At 37.7% G+C, this 18,571-nt stretch overlaps 1 protein-coding gene across 5 annotated transcripts in view; it reads right to left on the bottom strand.

The window, feature by feature from the left end:
* Nucleotides 1-349: 349 nt before the first annotated feature.
* Nucleotides 350-18,571, bottom strand: part of LOC139474837 (zinc finger protein 91-like) — a 57,720-nt gene continuing 39,498 nt past the window's right edge. For 4 of the 5 annotated variants that reach the window (XM_071257996.1, XM_071258012.1, XM_071258004.1 and 1 more), the window contains exons 2-3: nucleotides 14,582-16,031; nucleotides 350-11,952 (exon numbers count right to left, since the gene is read on the bottom strand). In XM_071257996.1, coding sequence (XP_071114097.1) covers nucleotides 14,602-16,029 — 1,428 coding nt within the window. In that variant the 5' untranslated portion in view covers nucleotides 16,030-16,031 and the 3' untranslated portion in view covers nucleotides 350-11,952; nucleotides 14,582-14,601. Of the gene's footprint in view, nucleotides 11,953-14,581; nucleotides 16,032-16,584; nucleotides 16,644-18,571 lie in introns of those variants that run through there. The other variant, XM_071257988.1, reaches the window with a different exon arrangement.

Below are 18,571 nucleotides of genomic sequence, written 5' to 3'. Positions count from 1 at the left end.
AGTTCAACACCAAAGCCAGTCTTAACATAGTTCTTGGGTGGCACTTTCCTGTGTCTTTAAGAACATCCATCAACGGTTACAACAGCACCTGTAACATGACGTTACCTCTAGAATGAGTGCATGTGTCGATTCCCACCATACATGAGTCACTGAACAGAACAGGTGGCCTGCTTCAGGTCTAATGCCATGGTGCAGCCTGCTGTAGTCATGTCCGAGTGACAGTGCCAACTACGACATTCAACTGGTCGATCTCAGTCTTTGTGACACATGAATCTTTTAAATGAAGCACAAACATCAAAATGCACTATATGCATTGAGCATGAAAACACAACACAAGAAGATGGTTAAGAGTAACTTTATGTTGTTAACTATTACAAGTAACAATAAATGTAAATACCGAGTGAGGCAGCAAAATGCACATTTATCATAGTAATAACAATATTAAAAACTACAGTGTTAGCTGATCCCTAAGAGTAATACAAACTAAAACCTATATAAAACTAAGAGTGACATTCAATAATAAAATTCATCAAATAAGGGATGTGACAAGCTTGTCAACTAGTCCCTATCTTTTCCCTGTTGAAACCTGAAACAACTGCCCGTGCACACCCTGAAGTAGTAACATGAGGTAGACTCCGAAAGAATTACTACACGTCAGCTGAATACAGACAACAGTTTTATCTTTCTTAATGTATCCACACATAAGGATGCATACCTTGAATTTAGTATATATACAATCACTCTAATCAACATTATTTGTACTTAAAGGGCACCAACATTGAAAGCACATACAGTGATTACATGATGGTGCACATTGTTAAAGCATATCAATGTGTGAGAGAGTTAACTTCCTCCACTGGATGAAACAGCAGTACAGTTAACAACCTTCACCATAAGCTTGGTACAAGTTGAATGCCCTTTAGGTGCAGAATGTTAAATATGTCAAAAACACGAAGTTCTGATTAAATTTTCCGATTAAATCCTAATTTTCTTTTGAGCTCAACAATATAGCATAAAACATTCATTTCTGCCAACACAATTAATACCAGATCCAGTTTTTATGCCTTACAATTATAATTTCTTCACTTCAAATATTTCTTATCCTAATGTTCCTTGCAAAGCATATGTAGAACCTCATGTTTTTGAGGACAAAATAATAGTGAAGCACACAAAACTACAAGGTGTACAAGATAAGCTTGATTTGCTGTCAATATCTGCAAAAACAATAAATACCAAAATAAAAACACTGACCAAACACTGGTGACTTCAAGTCAATCATATCATCCCTGAATTGTTTCATAAATATAGAATTAAAGTCAGCAGTGTTAAGACATAGGAGAGCTTTCAATGAGGCCAAATTTCTATAGAAGCCAAACATGGTCCCCATCACAAGGTGAGACGTAAAGACAGCAAATCAAGCAGTCACAAATATAGTAAATAAGAAGAAACAACAAATCATAAGGAGAGGCAGAAATGCTGCATAAGCTGCCTAACATCTATGGCACCCGTTTCATAATACGTCAAATAATAAACAAGAGATCAGGCTGGTTCTCTCCCCTTGATTCTATGCTGCCACTTAGTTGGATGAATGATGTTGCACTTAACATTAAAATAAAAAGTCACTAACGGGTATAAATTATATTATTTGGAGCAAAACAATGACAGTGTAACCTGTATTCTTTGCATGATAGTTCTTGCAAGACACTTAATCTGATTCCAGAAACATGCAATAAACTTGAAATCATTACACTGGTATGGTGTGGAGATGTGCTCATCACTTCAACCAGGTGGCAGCACTAGGATCAAACAGAACCTCCCCCGAGTGAATGGACTCACTTCACTATATGAACACTACTACAAAAGGAAGGATGGAAGCTGACTGCACAGCATCAGAGTGATGTGGGCAAGACCAGGATAGGACACTGAAGTAGGAGCTGTAGCTGAAGCGTTGCCTACACAGGATCTTTTTTATTGAAGGGCAGGTCGAGGATTTGATACTCGACTAGCACCTCTAACTGAAGGGTTGCCTACACAGAAACTTTACAGGGTATGAAGGGGTAGGTCGAGGATTTGATACTGGACCTGCAGCTCCAGCTGAAGTGTTGCCTACACAGGATCTTTATAGGGTTGGGGGTGGGGACCTGGGAGTGTGCTGGTGGGCAGGGCAGGGCAAAATGAAGTGCTGGAGAACATGTAAATCGGTAACATGGAGGCACTGCTGGAATGAGGCAGCCATCAGGCAAAGGGTGTAGGCAGGGTAGATGGATGGATGGCAACTAGAGATGATGGGGTCAAAGTAAAAATGAGGTGCAGGGTTTTGATTTACACTGCTGAGTGGTAGGACAGGGTGAGAGATGACTTGGCGATATTGTCTTGAAAGACATGGCATGCACAATTGTTGGTATGGGAGAATGCTGGTTTACATTGATGAATGACATTTGTATTGAGTGTCAACTCCTTCAGCTCTGGCCCTGACTTGTCACAACTAGTCTGATGCTGGCTTAATGCATCCATCAATACGAGAAATTGAAAGTAAAAACATCCGAGCTGAAACGCCACACGACCAGTTGGTGCATGATACTTATTCACATAAACAACCCTCCAATATAGTCATACAAGCTATGGAAGATGGCCAACAGCACCCGTATGGGTTCCAGCTCGTCAGAAAGTTCAAGACCACAAAATCAAATAAATGACTTAATGCCAAGTACCCGTTTTAAATTGAACATTGAACATGACATGACAATGTGAGTTGCTTTTCAACTGAATCTGATGGAAAAAAATCTTTTTTCAAGAGAAGCTAGGAATGGAGGGAGGGAAGTTGGCGGGTATGGAGGCTTTCAAACCGACAGTTCGATTTATTTGATTTTATGGTTTATGAGTGTATTATGTAGCCAAAATGGTACTCCTGAGATGCAACATTGAACACGCACATACATGGAGAAATCCACAGAAAAACAAGATTCAAAACCAGATTTCCTCAAGCATTCCTTTAAATGCAATCTTGAATGGTAAGTTGCTGCTGAGCATGAACGTGAGCAAGGTCAGATTTCTGAACAAGTAACCAAACGATAGCGCTCACAAAAAGTAATCAAAAGTGAAAGGCATATATTATGAAGGAAAATAAGGTTTCCAGACATTCATATTGCAATATTTTCAATAAACATTCTGATACTAAAAAGACTTCAGTAGGCTTTTCTTAGCACTTAATAATTGTGGCTATTTGCTTGAGGAAAACAGTTCTTGTATGGATTTGAAATAAAAGAGAAATATTGTTGACATTTTAAACATGGAAAAGGCTTAACAAGGAACAATTAAACAATGCAATTTTTCAAAAGAGTTGAAAATACATTGAATCGCAACAAGAAACGTAGTATACTGAGCAAATGTTGTGCGATATCATAGGCAAGAGAATCTGTAAGACAAACACACTTACACAACTACATTTGTAAATGTACCAATATCTAGCATATACATGTACTCAAATATGGCAACGACAGTGTCAACTCCCAAACACCCACAAATCCAAATGGACTCTTCCTCATTAGTGCATAGTCCTAACATAATGGGAGAATTCACTGGTACATTCAGGGGTGAGGTTATTACTGTACAAGCTATATATACTATATATAGTACCAGTATGCATGTATACCACTACAATACACGGATTCAAGTCAAGAGTTCTGATTAAACAAAGCATGTTGTCCCTTCTTCTTCCCGACACTGGTCACAGGTCACAGGTCATATTCAGGCACCAATCCTTCGCCAATAGTGGTGGTCTTTCACCGGTCAATGGTTATGTTTTCATAAAATTCAAATTCCACCCTTGAAAAACACCCATGACACCAAGATATTTTCATAAGTCACCGGGTCCAACTGACCATTTAGAAAATACTTCACTATTCAAAAGCCAATAGCAGTACAAATCAAAGCCTGTGGTTATAGCAGTCTTGTCATCCAACCAGGCAGAACTCGGAAACAATGACCGCTGTCTTCACTGATGGGACAATATGCTGAATGAGCTATACAAACATTATGTGAACACAGAAAGCACTACTGGATTGCACAGGCATGACAGCCTACAGAAGCCTCTATATAGAAAGCATGACAATTCACGATCTACATCTACAACTGATATCTAATGAAGCAGACAGGCTTGGCTAACATCACTCACAAGCATGTTATCATTCATGACTCTTACAAACATAACTAGCTTCAAGTCTTAATTTGTTTTCAGAAAATTCAAAAATGTACAATTTTAGTTCTGAATCTCTTATGAACAGTTAAGTTTTGGAGTAACTATTTTTCTGAATGCCTCTTGCTATTCAGAGATCAACATTAACTCTCCACATTTAGAGTCCTAGTGATACTAGACTTAAAAGGATTTCTGTTTTTTTAGAACCTCTAACAGGAATATGACACATGGTAGAATAAATAGAGACAGGCATATCTGGTCATCCAGCCTGGATAAGATTGATAACACTTGTCAAATTAATCCCTTAACAAAAATCAGCCCCATAATAAATTTCAATTTTGATATATTGAAAAATTGTTAATGTCTGAAAATAAACAATAACTGAGTATTGAACATTAAAAAAACACCCACCAATCATTCTTCTTCAACTCCACCAGCCCAATGAAAGTCGAAACTCCAAAAGCTTGCAAGAAATTATCAACTTAAGACAAAAATAATACTGATGTTAACAAAAAAAACAAAGCAACTTCAAATTTGAAGATGACATGAATATGATTAACTTTCACAAATAATAGATCTTTTCCCCCCATTATATTGTACAGATCATGTGATATTGAGCTGATAACATCTTTAAAGATTTCTGTTTTTATATATCTCTTCAAGACCTGCAGGCAGGGCTCCTCTAATAGCCAGTTTGGCTTCAAGAGATGGTAATAAGGTCTTTTGTCAGTCATCACTGTCTAAATATGCAAGAAGGAAAAATTCAGACTTGAAATCATCTTATCACTCAAATGAAACTGAATCACAATCGCGGACTAGGTTCCCTGTTAAATGGGCTACTGGTTTTGTTTTTTATCAGGGCTTCCGTCATATTTGGCTTTTGCAAGTGGTTGATCTATAAAACAAGAACTAAAAATCAATTGGCCACATTACAAAATGAGTCTGGTTCAGTTGAAGAGACACATTCACCCAGTCACCCTCACTCACTCAAAATCAATCAAACAAAAAAAACACAAAATAAACAGGTCAAGAGACTTCTTCAAATTACCTGGGGTAATCATAAAGTAATATTTTAAAAAACAGTAAAATATCTTGATTAACAAATCTGCTGTTTCACAAACACCAAAACAAACTCAATGGAACCAACATCAAGCTATGTTCCCAAATAGCAAATTTGCCTTTTCTTAAAACCTTGTTGTACCCCAATTATCAAATAACAAAAAAATATAACCACAGGTGCTATAATACAACCTAAATCACCTTGAAACGGAAAGGATCATTCTATTTATTTGAATGAGCATGTTTCCTAAGCCATCAACTGGGATTATCAGGTCGGTCAAAATGAACACAAAGTAAACAAGTTGAACAAAAGTATGTTTTTTAACTCAAGTTCTGTAACAAATTAACTGAAGAGGGCCTGCCCTATAAATGACCTCTCATTCACCGGTTTTCATTCACAAACATTTGGCCATGCTCCAATCACGCCCTGAATTCATTAGACAGCGAGAATAGCCACTGTTCCACATAACGCGTTCTGAGAACACAAACTGTGAGTTGAGTGACTCCGAGGCTGGTTACAATGTGATTATGGATGACATATACACAATGGTCATGAATGATCTTGTTATCATAGATACAGACTTCTTCTGTTAAACAACACACCTGTATGTCCAGTTGTTCTTTATCTACTTCCCATTCTGTACTATCACCATTTCAGTCAAAAAATTGCTTCAAGTATGCAGGATAAAATTAAAAACATAAATTAACTTCACATATACCATTATAAAAGTATATTGATTCAGGTACCCTGGGCTAAGCAAATATTCCTTCAGGCCTAAATATATAATCAACTTGCTGTGACGACGTATTCTAGTGAACAGTCTCCATTTAAAGAAGGCTTGCTGATTGCTCTATTGTCACGTAAAAACGACATGAGACTCTTGACATTCTGTTGAAAGCGCTACTTTGGAAAAAAGTTTGATTTCGAAAGAAAAAACATTAAATCCAAATTGACTGGGAACGAAGTTCAATAGATTTTAAATCTAATTCATTACTCGTGAGTAATTGAGTTTAAAGGGTGATGAATACATGGTGATTCTGCTGAACAGTATCATATCCAACTGAACATTGGTGCACTTTGTTCCCCAGAACAAGCCTGATCATGTAGCACTATTGATGCCCTAGGGATGTATAACACAAACAATGTTCCTACAACTATGACACATGATAATAATTTGGAAAATGTGATGAAGCGAACTAGACAATACAAAAACAAATAGCTGTACAAATGCATATTTTTCAAGACTTGAACCGCTGAGCTACTTGAAGTATCACATATGTAAATGCACAAGCTCTCCTCTGTGATACAAACATAGTTATCTCCCCTGGTAAGACAAGGATAACCTCCCCTTCCTTCAAGTCTCTGTACACCAGACATTGTCCCTTTCCTAACAGTGTTTGTCTCACAGGGAACAGAAATAGGTAATATCTAGTAAAAGCCATAAATATCCATAAACTTTGCCTTCTAGGAAGCAGAAAGGGTTAAACACATAGCCTTGCTATTAGATCAATGTACACAGTTGAAATATCATTGTAAATACAGGTAAGGTAAAATACATGAACATCTATAATATGGAACACACAGTACCATGTACAAGAGAGGTATTTCTATATAGTTATATGTGTAAATCAATCCTGATTTTTGTTAACCTGAGAGATGCCCCCATGGGCTATACATTTGATTTGATTATAGATCTACACTCATGCAAAAATTATACTTTTCAAAATTCAAAAAAAGAAAATCAAATGGTTTTTAAGTCCAGAAAATTATTATCCAGTTCAAGAACTAAATTTTTTAAATCCAATTTACTTGACAGTAAGTTTTATTTGATAAACTTTAGAGGAGATAATTGCATTAAAGTGTAGTCTATGTGAGCAGAGGACAGTCTGTCCCTGGCAGAGCATAGAAGCACGCTGTATTTAACCCCTATTGGAACAATGGGATCGTAAACAACAGACTTGGCTAATAAAATATATCTACTAGGACAAGGGCCTACATACCCACTGTCGCCATAACAACATCATCAGAACAATGTAGGCCTAGTCTTTGGTATACATGCAATATAGACCTTAGGACTCATATGCATAAGGCGTTAAACGTCAAAGAGAAGCAAATATTAAAGAAAATCGTTGTTAATTCCAGTGAGGCTGATTAGAAACTTGGATTTAATACCTACATCCACTGCATGTTGAGCAGTTTAACGAAATCAGTTACAATTGTAGTATGGCAATTAGGTAGATTTGACCGGCCTATGAACCTAACTTAACATTTCAGTAACAATGTGTACAACGAAGGAAATGGTCAAACAGTACAATGGTAAATAAAAATTGGAGAATCCTCCAAAATCTTATGCTATTTGCATCACGGTATCATTGAGCAAGATAGCACAAAATACAAAGTTTCAACCCTACAGCACAAAACAGTTCATGTATACACATTGAGATGGACACATGTGTTCAAATATTTTTTTGGGTGTTTCCACAAAATTCAAGTTGAAATGTCAAACAAAAGGTAAGGCAAAAGGCATATATTACAGCACTATGCATGATGTAAATACTAAAATGCTGGTCAATCAGTAGAGATGTTTCCATGGTAACCCCAGTTTATAGTGATAACTGTTTCTCCTTAACACTAGGGCAGGAAAGTGGCAGTAAATTAATCAAATGGGCATATTTTCAGATGGATTGAATTTGATAATAGTTTCTAAATTCAAAAACAAAAGACAGTGGTACTGATTAGTTAGAATTGCCTTCATTTTCCTTACTACGAATACACTCTACTATAAATAGTTACCATGGAGACATGCTATACTGAAATACAAACAAATAGCAAGTATTCACAGCATTTTTCTTCAATACTAAAAGCACATATGCTCTAGAACAAGATACAATATACTAGATTCATATACAGCCATAAACAAAGGAAAGAAAATACCTGAAATCCATTTGAAATTTACTGAGGTAGGTCAAGTTTCTTTCGTCCAAGTGTTGGAGAAAGGTTGGGATATGTACATACACCTTAATCTACATCCACAGAAAGATAGAACACCGAGGAACACGGATACACTGAGATCAAACAGTGCTACCACTTCCCACTCGGGGATAGTCCCAACTCAAGATATTGAAATATCTAATTGTCTACTATGCTTTTTTTTATTAATAGGACACACTTACAACATCCAACATGAAACGGGACATTGCTACTTTTCATGAAATTCATCAAAAGAAGTCAAACACCTTCCATGGTAATTGGTGTGGAAATTGAGGTAGTTAAGAACAAACTTCAAATCAATTGACAGATAAACTTACTCTAGTGTATAGTAAAGAATTTAAATAAAGAATTGTTTCTACACATGTGTATAACATCATGACATCAAAGTTTTAAAAGTTAACAATAAACATCAACATCAATTTAAAAGTAAGTCTACATACTCATTTGAAAAAATTCTTGATATTAATGTTTCTACTCTCTAATAGATCTGGAGTAAGTATGTCAGAAGATTAGCTTGTCTTCCTTACAATAATAAAAAAAAAGCAGAAAATTTCACAAAATTTAAAAAAGTATTTCGTTTTCAGCAAATTTTTGATTAAAAAGCATTTGAAGACAAAACCACATAATACTCTTTAAGTTAAACACACTAAATTTCCTATTATTGTAGACAATCATAATGTCATTATGAAATCATCTCAATTAATGTTGTTGAAAATATGATACAAAATACTCTCATAAAGCTATGTTGTGATTCTCCCTGAATTGCTGGCAGCCCTGCACCTTTGTAGGAATAACGGTTCATGATCCTGAGCTCAATAATGAATGTCATGTTCCTGAGAACTTCTCAAATAAGAAAAGGAAAAAAAAGAAGACATTAAAAATAAGTTATATTAATATATTACCTATAAATTTGAGGTATCATAGTTTTCGTAACAATCCAATACACTTATCATGTTTAAAGTACTGCAGCTCACATGCAACTTCATGGTCCAAATGAAGAAATCTGAAGCAATTCATAATTTAGGTGACACAACTTTCAAATGTGATGTTGATTTCGGTCAAATTGTGACATATTCTCCAAAACATGGAAACAAAATTATAGGTTCCATTTAAAATTCAAATAGACATTTGAAGTAATAAAAGATAGTATATCCTTAGTTCCCTCTAGATGTCAGGCAAAGTGCAGTCAGTGTAACTGTTTTATGAAGAAAATAATATTTGTATATTCAAAAAAGTGCCATTAGTCTCATTTTTTAAAATCTTCTAATAACATTATTCATCAAACCTGTATGAAGTTTTTAGCACATGTCATAAAAGTTCTAACACACCATGAAGAAGAGCAGTGCTTTGTGGGTAATGACGAGAGATGCCTGCACATGCTCACTCGATCACATCAGGTGAGCCAAGTACCCTCGACAACATGTTAGACTGACGGCAGGTTGTTCTACACAATTCTTGATGTTAAAAGAAACTTATTTTACACAGATATTCTATAATTTTAGTTTACTTTTCATTACATCCTTTCACAGAATGAAAATATTTGATGTTTCTCGACTTAAGAAATTTTGAATGGTTTATAAATAAAATATGTCTCTTGCTGTTTACTTAAAACATGCGCTATTTTTTTGACTGGACTGTTAATTGAAGTAAATACTTTCATTATATTTTGCAGTTTCTTTTTGGAATTTAACAGTAGAAGAATCAGTAAATCAAGTTAAACAAACTGCCTGGCCTTTTATAATTTCGGGGTCAAATTCCTGTAACTACCATTTCCTGCCTTTTATAATGACATATGCCTGTACCTAGACTCCCTGCCTGACACTCGTCTGTCTGTCTGTCAGGGATTGCCTTGTATGACAAGTACGTGTATTATTAGTCAGCAGAAATTCAAGAGATCATGAGGAAATATACTTAGATATGATAAGTAGTTTTCAGAATAGCTGTTCTTCATCCACACAAACACAGATGTAGCCTGAATTCCATACACTGAGATTGTGTTATGCATGCATGGAAACGTCCCTGATCTGTATGGGCTAGTAATCCCTGTCCAGAGAGGGAAATTTGTATAGCATGATGAGTAGGATCATCAGCTTAGAGAAATAATGGAACGGTAAGGAATTATCAACAATTGAGAACATTTAGTTCAGACTGAATGACAATATTCAGAAAATTGTTTCTTCAGATGGATCATCTGTTGATATATTAGCACCAAATTGGGATTCATTTTATGAAATACTTTGCAATTTAGCAATGTTTAAAATTTATAATAATTTTTAATAAAATGAAACCTCTATATTCATCAACATAGCTCTTTTAAAGTAAATGTACATATTTCTATGTAAATCTATTAAACAGATTAAGATTGTTGAACCATCCGAAAAAACATTTTCTTCCATACCGTTCCAACTTAAAAAGTCTCAATGATTTTTCTTAACATATTCATACAAATTTACCACATGATTAATCTTGCTTATGACATAGCATTCAGTTGACAATCTGAAACATGGCTGCATAAGACACAGGCGAAATTGTCAACTGTGACATTTCAGATAGTTTACATTTTTTTTAATGTAATGAATGTACAACCATACCATATAAGAACATATTTTGTAAACAGAAACAAAATAATACAGAATAATTGTGAAAAAATTGGAATTTGAAAGTTTCTGCAGTTCATATAAAATATTCAATTTGTTGAATAACAAGATGCAATAAACGAAAGAAAATATGTGGTGTTTATATTTTTAACAAACTAAAACAGCTGACTTATTAAAAGCTTTGTAGCTTTGTACAGAGGTAGAACACTTCAACCTGGATCCCCTAAAGAATGAGCATATCAACTTCTGGTAGAGTAATGAGTACCCGTACTTCATTCATGATTCAATTTTTTAAATAACAAACTTCCTTAAACATCTTTGAGGTAGCTTCAAATGCAGGAAAATCGTTACCACTGAGGTACTGACTGTTGATGACAGGGTCAAGGAATATTGGGAATATCTTAGTAATGTACGTCCCTGGCATAAAGGCAGAGAATGTAAACCAAAGCACAAAACAAAAAGGATTTGTCCTTAAAACAAAAAACTGACAAGACACATGAAAGAAGGGGAACGCGAAAACTTCCATCATTTACGAATCTCAACCCAAAAGCTCTGTGTCATGTATTCTGTCACCGGTAGTTGCTAGTACAACTAACTTTAAAGACAACCGTCCGAGATATTTCTTACTTCTCTGTAAACAAGACACCGGAACCACAAAATTCATGAAATCTCACTCCATAGTCAACACAAATTTCTAATGGCACACCAAAACATGTACAAAAGGGTCACCTCCCCTGCATTTTATCACTGTAATCTTGCAACCAAACACCTATGTTTTGCATTTTTGGTCACAACTCCTTATCAATACAAGTTCAACCAATACATGATTGTCTCCCTTGAACAAGGAACTCTTCAATGAATAGAATTCAAAGTAATTAGACATGGCAAGTTTTTGTTACTATGACTAGCATAACAAAACGGACAGAAGGAATAAATCTAATATGAAAGTTTGAAGAAAATTTTGTATAATAAATGCACCATATTTTCCTTTCCATCCTGCAAACAAAATTATGCCTGTCATAGGTTACTAGCCGTGCTCTGTGATTTAGCTCCCTTGCACGCTCAAAGTAAGACTTTCCTGCTTTTATGTCCCGTCTTGCAAGACCAACCTGTGAAAGTAACAAAATAACAAAATCAATAATACCCCTGAAGTCTTTCAATGGGATTACAAGACAGCAATGGCAGACATTTTGAAAACAACAATCATGTAATTTGTTTAAAGATGTTGCAGAATTAGTATAGGTAAATTAAAAGTTGTGAGCACCAGGGATGCAACAATTCAATGAACATTTAATGCACACCAGGTGAGCTGAAATGGGGTAAAACATCTCGTTCAAGATTATTGCACTTTTATTGTGTGTGTGTCGGGGGTGGGTGTCCTCATTGCATCACAATTCTTTGTGCCACTAAATGTGCGCAACCACATGGGTGCCATAATGTCCGCTATGCACGAAATCATGAAAGTTATACATTTATTAATAATGCCATATGAATTGAAAAGGAACTGAAAAATAAAAATTCTGAAAGGACTCGCTGTGAGTGAGTGAGTGAGTGAGTGAGTGAGTGAGTGAGTGGTTTTACGCTGCTTTTAGCAATAGTCCAGCAATATCTCAACAGGGGACACCGGAAGTAGGCTTCATGCACTGTGCCCATTTGGGGAACAGAACCTGTGTCTTTAGCGTAACGGGCAAATGCTTCAACCACTAGGCTACCCCAAATGATGTTCATCTATATATATTACCTAATTCATAATACATTACAGTGGGTGTGACGGGTTAACACTGCTTCCAGCAATATCACCACGATATGGGCATGACGAGCGAACACCTTAACCACTAGGCTACCCCAAGTGATGTTCATCTATATATATTACCTAATTCATAATACATTACAGTGGGTGTGACGGATTAAAACTGCTTCAAGCAATATCACCACGATATGGGCATCACACATTGTGGCCATATGGGGAATTGGTTCAATATCTTTGAGTTTCTGACTGATGGGCTACCTAACCATAACAAGTACCTGGGCAGGATCGTGTCAATAGAGCATAATCCTTCCTGTAGCTGACAATCAGCTCAAGTTTCCAAGTATTTTATTGGTGATAATCCCAATGAATACTTCATCATCTCTCGTCATCATGAAGACATCAATAGAGTGAATGTGTAGGTTACATTGATCAGCAGCTGCTGTCAGTGTCAAATGGCAGTGGCATGAAAAAATTTAATGTAAACTTTCTACAAGGAGTATCAAGCTTACGTATCCAGAAAGGTCAATGCTCATATTAACATTTCACAATTTTCACCTACACAAAAGATTTGCAAAATAGCAAATGATGTTATCGAAGAAACATGGAATGATACACATAGGGATTAATTTGATCACTCCCAGTTTCATCCCTTGTGATCAATTTTGAAAAAAACCATGGCTGATTCAGTTATCGTTTTGCATTAAAGTTCAAGCTTGTAAAACAACAGTTTTGTCGGCAGTATGACCCCAAACCAGAGAAGGAAATCAAACAGTTTTTTTTTGGCCAACCATTAAATAATTATGGTTGGACAGATATGTCGATTTGGGAGGCTACTAAAATAAAGCCGTAAAAAATATTTTTTTCAGTCAGCTATTTTAGGAAGGTTGCAGGTTTAACAAGGCCTTGACCATATTCTACAAATCCTCATTTATCCCTATGATGATCTGCATCAAATTTCAATTCCCTACAGTCAATTCTTTTTTGACTTATCCTGTTAGTTTCAATCGCATTAACCAGCACTAATACTACTAATTTCTTTCTTCAAGGAGACATCTTACCTTCTTATTGTCTTGATGTCATGTAATTCATAACGAAATCCTCCAAGGAGTGTTAATGACTACACCCTGTTCCTTCATATGTGAGGCTCTCACAAGGAAGTAATTAATGCAAATGGCAGATAATTTAGTAATTTTATCTTGATCCAGCTTAAAGGAATAACATACACAAAAGCTTCCTCATATTCTTGTTTAACATCTTAAGCGATAGTTTGGTTTTTGGTTTTATTCATACTTGAATGCAATATAGTATCAAAATAAAATCTTCAGGACAGTGAAAAATACCATTTTTATAGGAGTTAGTATTACAAACTATTTATTCCAAAACGTGGCCTGTATGACTGTGTCCTTGTCTGGTCCATTATTACAGGTGAGGGTTTTGAGTGAGTGAGTGTGTTTTGTTTTATGCCGCTTTGAACAGTATTTCAGTTGCATCACAGTGAGTCAGGTTAATGTTTGGAGGAAAACATAATGCATATTTTTAGATGCTTAACCATTAACACAGGTATGGTGCTGACAAACAAAGAATGTAACTCAGGATTCTCCTATGTCTAGGGGATGCAACTCTGAAGAAAATTGTGGCAACTTTGATGACCAGACTGTTCTCAGGCCGCCTTGACATTGTTACAGCTTTTCCAGAACATTCATTCATTCACTTGTGCACTCACTCAGTCACTACTTTATGTCTATGATAGCGATGAATGACAGTAAAAGAACTATCATTTTATCCTGAAGACACCTGGTGTCGTCCCCGCTTTGATAACACCTTTAGAAACCTGGAATATTGCTAAAAGCAGCATGTAACTACACTGACTCACCATGGTAACGGCTTGTTGACAAAGAATCAAAAACATATTGAGAAATGAAGAAAGAAGTGTCATCCAACGACACTCAGCCCAAGGGTGAGGAGACTTCCAAAGTTTAAGTACTTACCCCATTTTGCAGAGGGCTTCTCACGAGGTGAGGTAACTCTCCTTGAAGGGCTGATAGTTGGGGATGGTGTTTGGGTACTTGACGTGCCACACGATGTGGAACATGAACTCAATCCGGTCCTGGCAACGCTTCTGGCAGGACGGGCAGCAGAAGGGATGCTCTTCATAAGGGGAGTGCAGACTCTGATGTAGATGGTACATTGTGAAGTCGTAGAAGAATATGTTGCAGTGCTCACAGTGGTGGATCCCTGAGTCGGCCATCGGACTCGCTGAGGTAGTTGTCACATCCCGCTTCCCGTCACTTTCCGACTCCACACTGGGAGTCTTTGGTGGTGGCATGTGTTCTCCGTTACTGGCCTTGAACTCTGCATCATCCAGATCCGATTCGTGGGTCTCGCTGCTGTTCTTGCTCCCCATGCTGAGGTCCATTACCTTGTCACAGGAAGACGTCTTGTCTTCCTGTGACTGACTGCTCTCGGAGGTTGTGATGTGGCCATGGGCTTGAGGTAGATTGTGTTGGTTAGCCACATAGCCATGAGGTGACAGGTTGCCGTTTCCATAGTGGTAGGGAGAATAACCATTTTCGCTTGCTCTGCGAGCTTGCAGAACCGAGGGAGAATAGCAATTCTTACTGTATTCCTCTTTCCCGTATGTCATTGGAGGCGCAGACGAAGCCATAAGTAGGGGAGGCGACTGTATCATACCTGCAGAGCCAGCAGACAGAGGCGTGTAGCTGGATGGTAGGGGGCTTTGAAGGCTGTCCGAGGTGTGAGGGGAGGTTGTGGACAGGGAGCGCTTCTCCAGGCCATTCCGTGTTTCCGGATCTGTCTCGCTTGGAGTCGAGGGAGGTGTTACTTGCTCCAACTTGATTGGGCTCACAGAGGTAGTTTCCTTGGGGTTGTGATTAGGGACTGAGGTAGACATTGTTTCATGCGGTTTCTGTATCATCGCTTGTGGATGAGGGTGAGGATGGAAGGAGTTTACATGAGATGCAGCAGCCGCATTCTGCATGAAGCTCTCGTATGTCAGTGCTTGCTGTAAAAGCGCCCTCTGTTGGAGAGCAAAAGCTTGGTAGGCAGCAAGGTTAACATGACTGTTTGGTCTGCCAGCGCTTTTATACCCGTAAAGCTTGCCACGCATGTGGACATTGCGCTCATGGCGACGCAAATCATTTGACTGTGTGAAGCAACGATGGCAGATTTTGCATTTGTATGGCCGTTCACCCGTATGAACTCGTTCATGCACCTTGAGATTGGAGGACCACAGAAAGGACTTGCCGCATGTGGAACACACGTAGGGTCTGTCAGCTCGGTGAAGTTGTTCGTGTTTCCTCAAGGTGGCGATCTCTCGGAAAGAACGCTGACAGACTTCACACCGATGTGGCCTTGGGCCGGAACTAGGAGGTAGTTTGATAGGAGTGAAGCCATTCCTTTCAGTGGTCTCTTCCATGGCTGCAAAGAGAAAAAAATAATCTTAAACTAAATTGTACACTCAGAAATGTTCATTGCTTGCTTTTCATCCACAGCTCAAATCAATATTTGACTGGGGCCACTTGCACGAATGGGGACAAGACACCTGTATCAACCAGTTAATAACATGGACACAACTTATAACTCCTCTGCGCATCTGAAGAATACTGGTTTGTACAATCAAACATCTATTCAACATTCTCAAGTCTCAGATTCATCCCTTTATGCAAATTTGTCGAAGATGAGTGAGTGAGTGAGTGAGTTTGGTTTTACGCTGCTTTTAGAAATATTCCAGCAATATCACGGCGGGGGACACAAGAAATGGGCTTAACACACTGTACCCATGTCGGGAATCGAACCCGGGTCTTCGGTGTGACGAGCAAACGCTTTAACCACTAGGCTACCCGACCGCCCCTGTCGAAGATGACAGTTTATGGGCGGAAAACAAAAGGATAAAGTCATGGACGACCCAGGCTATGAGCTCACATGAACCGTCAGTCCTGGAGAGACCACTAATCTACAAGCAAACATTCACCATGGCTGAAGTGTTCCATCATCATGATTAATGATGGGATGGACAGAACCTGTTCCATATCCTACTCCCAAGGCATCCAGGACCTAACTGAACAACAGCGACATCCTGACACAAGCTTAAACAACAAATCAAATAAAGTTGTCTCCCCACTGCTTATACGAAGATCTGACATTCAGCGGGCCATGACGAAGAGATGGGGAGATGCAGACCCCAGTGCACTGACAAACCTTCAAACTTGGTTGTAAGAACTAAACAACCATAGCTGAACTAAACACTTGTATGGCCAACATGCCTTTGTGTCAGGTACATTTTAGGTCGTGTGGGTTCATACATGTGTTTCAAGCATCAAGGAACATACAAACACACCAAGGATCCTCTGTCGTCTCTCGCTCATACTCCCTCCCTGCATGAATCAAGTTCGGTCATGCATTGGGCTAAGCAAACTTTATTATAAAATGCAGCTTTTTGGGGTGGAGGGCTCAATCTAATACAAGCATTCATGGATATGCATTACAGCTCAGTTAATGTTGGTTTCTTATTAGCCATCCCACTACTGTGAATAAAAGAATGATACACTTGAGAGCTGCCCCCTTTTCTGCAGTGATTTACCGAGTTTCAGTTCTCAGTGATACTTTGTGGCACATAATGACTATCTTGTTGTGAGGTTATGTTTCATACAAAACGGTTCATGTAAAGGATGGGGTAGGATAAAGGCCCTTTCTGGCCCACAGGATCTGCATTATTTAAGAAATATGCAAAACATTTGGGAACTGGAACACATCAGATGTGTTCAGACGAATGAGAACATGACTTCATTTCAACACATGCATGTTTGGGGCTCACAACAATGCACATGTTAAGCTAAGATGTGTAGATAGGCCTTAGAGGCTTCCATAGACTAACATCTAGTCTCTGAAATGAATATATCTTACAGAAAAAAAACCAGATGTGAAATTATCATAATAGAATTATAAAAAAAAGGAGACCAGAGACTATCTTCATTTCCTGATACTGCAGTAATCTAGACTTGCCAAACATTATAGACTTGCATGGGCTGTATTGGATATATTTGTATCAGAGTCTGTATGACAGACTAAGGTTTTCAGGGTTTATTGACATTTGAACATGGAGTCGTTGACCCAAAATGATTTTCTGAACAGATGCATATTTTAGCCATTATTATGTACTTGAATAAGCCAGAATTCAAACCCTTTTGAGAATAAGAAAACATATGGTTTGATGTCAACCATTTGATGTCGACCATTTGGCTTGATGTCAACCTTAGTTCGCGCTACCGCTAAACAAAGATCTTGAGAACATCCCATAATGGGTCACGTCCGACCCACCTTGCGCGAACTTTGACCGACCAATGGAATGACTGACAAGAAGTGGACAATTGCCAATCAGAAGGCAGCTTTCTAGTGCTTTACGTCACTAATTTCTAATTGGCGACTATGCTTTAAAACATATTTTGACAAATTCTCGATTAAAAATTTGAAACCTGAACAAAAGAACATTCTGGAATGGCTAATATATGGTCTAGATTATATGGATTCAGTCATTAAGCCCGTAACTATCCTTCGGACCACCCCGTGTTAAAGTTTCCGAGGTTGCATGAAATGAAATCACATACTGACTGTCACTTTCATGATCTGGTAAGCAACGCTCTGATCAGTCAGACCATCGTCAGATGACGTCGTTCTGACGTGACCCCTAAATGGACGTCCACAGAAATTTGTTTAGCGGTAGCGAGAACTAATTTTAATGAGATTGATGCATAATTTTTATTCCATTATAACAAAAAAAACAGTACTGTAACAAATGACAATTCTAGTGGGCCATAAATATACTTATCATACCACTTCTTTAAACATGTTCATGGCTTCAGAGAACGAACATGTCAGAATGTATTATTGTGACGTTTTGCATAATACGAAACTCAAGGGTATTTTTAAGAACATGGTACAAAACTGATTTGTCACATGAA

Source organism: Haliotis cracherodii, unplaced genomic scaffold (assembly GCF_022045235.1).
Source record: "Haliotis cracherodii isolate W230 unplaced genomic scaffold, xgHalCrac1.p SCAF_1, whole genome shotgun sequence".
In the NCBI taxonomy this organism is placed as follows: domain Eukaryota; kingdom Metazoa; phylum Mollusca; class Gastropoda; order Lepetellida; family Haliotidae; genus Haliotis; species Haliotis cracherodii.
This window is presented reverse-complemented; position numbering and strand designations above follow the sequence as displayed.